At 38.1% G+C, this 4,500-nt stretch overlaps 2 protein-coding genes across 2 annotated transcripts in view; both read left to right on the forward strand.

Moving 5' to 3' along the window:
• LOC108974672 (nucleolar protein 3-like) overlaps window positions 1–2,022 on the forward strand; it is a 3,293-nt gene extending 1,271 nt beyond the window's left edge. Inside the window, exon 2 of the mRNA XM_018942653.1 lies at window positions 1,886–2,022. Within this exon, the coding sequence (XP_018798198.1) occupies window positions 1,886–2,022 (137 nt within the window). The remainder of the gene's footprint in view (window positions 1–1,885) is intronic.
• Window positions 2,023–2,309: 287 nt separating this feature from the next.
• LOC108974690 (TATA-binding protein-associated factor 2N-like) lies at window positions 2,310–2,732 on the forward strand. Its single transcript, XM_018942676.1, has one exon. It carries the CDS (start codon window positions 2,378–2,380, stop codon window positions 2,684–2,686), a length of 309 nt encoding a protein of 102 aa, XP_018798221.1. The 5' UTR covers window positions 2,310–2,377; the 3' UTR covers window positions 2,687–2,732.
• Window positions 2,733–4,500: the final 1,768 nt, after the last annotated feature.

Consider the following 4,500-nt stretch of genomic DNA (forward strand, 5'->3'; position numbering starts at 1 on the left):
GCATTAGTTCAGAACACACCAGGATGTCCATCTACTGTTTTGCCTTGCTTTCTGCGTAACCATTTCTTCGACGATGCATTCCATGTATAATATCAAGGCATTTCCGAATAGAGCAATGTTCTCTAAAACGAATTTCTGAATCTAGAGAGGTTGTATCCCCCTAGAAGCAGCTTGGCGTGGCGCATACTTGCTGCCTTCTGCCAAAGTCGTTCTCTCTCCTTTCTCTCCTTCGTGCGGAGCAGCTCCTTAAGAGTGTGGGATCCTACCGCTATGTATGGTTCCGGTCCCAACATCTTGGACGCTGCCGCAGCGCGGGCCCGTTCGTCGGCCTTCTCGTTTCCTTCTAATCCTTTGTGCCCGGGCACCCATATTAAGTGCACCCGGCTGCACAGGGACAGACGGTTTAGCCTTTCTATGCATTCCTCGACTAACAGCGATTTAGTCTCATATGGTGAGATCGCTTTTAGTGTCGCTTGACTATCACTGAGAATAGCTATGCGCTGGTTGCGATAGTTGCAGCTGAGGTTGACTTCGGCGCACTGACATATGGCGAAACTTCAGCCTGGAAGATACTTGGGAAGCATCCCATTGGTATAGACTTTGTACGCGGTTCCGCAATATCTGCCCCTATACCTTCAGGTGTTTTGAGCCGTCAGTGTATCACTGAATTTTACTGTCTTCCAGCAGCCTTTCCAGGGTAGAGTCGCTCCCCTCCGTCTTGCTGCCTAGAGTTACTGTGAAATTCTTTTTGAAGTTTATATTCTTCGCGGCGCTGTCCTTTGGGAGGAGGGCTAGCGGTGTGCTTTCCGCTAGTGCATCCATCTGTCTAGAGGACAYTATCTTCCCTCTTCCACAGCCTTCTGCTGACATTAGCAGCATAATACAGCCTGTCTTAACACCTGATGCAGCGGTGTGAGCTCCARTAAGACTTCCAGTGCCAACGTGGGGCATGTGCGCATTGCCCCTGAAGCACAGACACTGGCAAATCTTTGTAGCKTTGACAGTCTCCGAATCACCGAAGACTGTGCTGCTTTGGTGGCCCAGGCACCCGCTCCATAGGAGACAATAGGTCTTACTATCATGGTATACAGCCATCTTRTGATACTTGGCTTGCATCCCCATGATCTGCCAACAGACGTCTGAATAAAAATCACGTCAATAAATTCATAACACCTTCTCGGCTGTGGTTGCGACTTAAATATTCTTCATCTTTCTACAAATCGCGATAATAGTATTGAAAGCCATCTAAATTAGTACATTTTTCATCAGTAAAGACAACTGAATGCCAATCATTAAGACGAGTTTCAGTATAAGTATGTATACTTTTTCACGTTGCAATAAACTCAGAATTGTGGCTATTCCCATTTTTACTTTAAATGACCCTCCAAAACAATTAATTTTTAAATTTTTATGTTTAAGGCAAATAAATTGCTCGAACGAAATTCGAACTTTGATAAGAAAAGCAAGTTAGACCATAAGAACAAAAATTATTATAAAATTGAAAAGAATGTTGGTGCGTTTAAACTAAGGCCAGTATTGTATATAAAAAGTGAATTCGATACTTGCCCATATAAAGAGTATCTAATATTTTCCAGTTATCATTGTACGACTTATTAACAATTACTACTAAAACTAGTATCAGTACAACAACAAGTGACTGAGTTAATACTTTATAATTTGTCACCCTGAGCGAAACTTAAAGGAAAACTCAACAAATATCTTGTCGTGCTTGCATTGACCAATTCTGAGAAATTATTGAGGCATTCAAATAAGACGCATGCCACTTGAATTACATGGAGCATTATTAAGTTCCAACTGATCGATTTCATTCATTAATAGACGTTAATTCAATAAAATGCATTAGTTGTGTTGTTGACCTGGTCAGGTGATAGCGGCGATGCATCACTAAATGAGAGACCGACAATCCGAGTCGCCGCAAATGAGAAGATGACACCGCTCAGCTGGAGTATTGACAGTAATCAACAGCCGCCCCCAAATCAAGTAGTTGTTTTCGTCGTTTGAGTTGTTTTTTTGCTGTTGCATGACAGTCTATAAATTRCTAAGCGCATCTGATTACTTTTGCCTGTTCAATTTCAATTTCTATACATATTTTCTCTATTTTTACAATAAGCGGGTTCGAGACTTCATTTCAAGTAATGTACATTTCGCCCATTATTTATATCATTTAGTTTATTAAAATGATTTGTAATCGTATATGCAAAGCTATTTAACGAAGTGTTGACAAAAATTAATTGCAATTTTAGCATATAAAAGCAAACTGCTATTCCGAGTTTAAYCAAAACGTTTTCGACTCTTCCAGAGGAGCTTTCCTAGCAAATACTCAGAACCGTTCTTAAAACCAAATAATTCAGTGAAAATGCGTGCCTTCAGAGTTTGCTTAGTACTGGTGATGTTCGTGGTGATGCTGGTCGGCACTAGCGGYAATCCCGTCGGCGATAATGCTGTGCTCACCATAGAGACAGCCGAACAACCGTTAACTTTGTTCGATGTCGACGCGCAGCAAGGACATGAGAACGATGGCGATCGCTTGGCGCGGGGCTACGGTGGCTACCGTGGTGGTTATGGTGGTTATCGTGGCGGTTATGGTGGATATCGTGGCGGATATGGTGGATACCGCGGTGGGTATGGTGGATATGGCGGTCGCCATGGTGGTTATTATGGTTAAAATGACGACAAATATGCAAAAAAAATTGTTAAATTAAAAATGTGTTTTACCAAATTACAAAAAATAAAATTAACAGAATTTTACCAATAATTTTGTGTGTTTTCTGTTAAAAAATAATATTGATTGTATAAAATAAATAGTATTCCATTTCAGTATCAACTAATGCCATATTATATAGAAATCGCTGAAAATCTTGCCAACGTGTTTAGAATAATCTTTATGACCAAATGAATGCTCTATGAATTGTAAATGAGATCAAGCCCTTGGAACTATCTGAAACAACTTCGAGAAGAGATTGCAAGGACTGACTGATTAATGTGGCGTCGAAACTGTATAACAATGTAGTGAATGACACTCCAAAAACGAGCCAAAACCGAAAAAATYAGTTCAAAGTTGTTCAACAGTCAAAATGTTACTCATCGTTCATTCCACATATTCGAACGATCTATAGAGAATACAACGTGTCTGTTTTGAGGCATCCTTTCATGGAGATGACCAGATTTGTGAGCAAAAATTGCTACATTTATTACCATAATAATGCGCCGTTCCATTCTACCACGATTGTGACTGACTGTTTATCCAAACACGATACAAGTGTCATAGCTTTCCCACCTATTCGTCAGATTTGGCTTCAAGTAATTTTTTTTAACATTACTTTTACGAATTCTATGCAAAAAATCTTTGAACTGTCAACTATATATTTGACTTCTGAGACCCTCATTTCACGCCTTACCTACCCATCATAGAATGATAGCACTACAATGCATTCTAATTGTTGCTACCTCTTTTGTTGTTTACGTCATTTCTTATCTTACCGAGCATATTGTTGCAATAAAACTGTGGGCGAATCGAACATTAGTTGCCAGATACCTACATGAAATCTTGCATATTGGTATGTACATCAGCTTTCTAAATAAGAGAAATAAAAAATATGGCTCTGCCTTCAGAGCATAATTAAATTAATAATTTAAATCTCCTTGGGTAGTTTGTTAATTCCAAAATGTTAACTATGTAGGTTATTTTAAATTAATTTGTAGCATTTGTATGTAGGGTCATGGTCCGATTCCATTAATTTGCAATCGCAATCTGCATAAAGAATAGGAATTTTATAATATTATTTTCATTTCATCGTTTTCTGCATTGCCTAATATGAAAAYCTAAGGAGCGCTTATATTTTACTTCCGGTCAGTATCTACGCACACGTTGCTCGCAGATGTGAAATTGAATTAAATAACATGTAATGCATTTGCTATACATTTACTTTCCCGTCGATTTATAAATCAAGGGGAATTCCGGAGTGATGGCAAGTTTGTGTCTTAAGTCTTCAGTAATGACTTCTATAATGCTTGTGAATTTAGCTCAACCTTACGGGCTATAATATTATGTTCATTAGTTCGACAAATACCGATTTATTTCCAGTTTTAGTCGAATTATTATTATGACTTAAGCAAGTTGTGTGACAATAAACTAGCAGATATCGCGGCACGCACAATATTGATTGCCATATCTTGAAATATTGCACAAACACTCTATTTATTTGTGTAGAATACATTACGAAAATGTAAATCGTAAAGAACATATTTACAATATTATATAGTATTTACTTACCTTAAGTAGGTAAATAATGGCGTTAGAGGTAGGTGTTTAAATTATAAATCTTAGAAAAACAAAAACAATATAAATGAATACATTTATGAAAATAATTAAAAATCTAATCAGTCAGATCATTCAGTTTATTTTGTGTTTCCGTTTTTATACCCTGAACAGGGTATATTAAGTTTGTCACGAAGTTCGTAACATCCAGAAGTAAGGGT

The sequence above is a fragment of the Bactrocera latifrons genome, unplaced genomic scaffold (assembly GCF_001853355.1).
Source record: "Bactrocera latifrons isolate USDA-ARS-PBARC rearing strain unplaced genomic scaffold, ASM185335v1 scaffold_58, whole genome shotgun sequence".
Lineage (NCBI taxonomy): Eukaryota > Metazoa > Arthropoda > Insecta > Diptera > Tephritidae > Bactrocera > Bactrocera latifrons.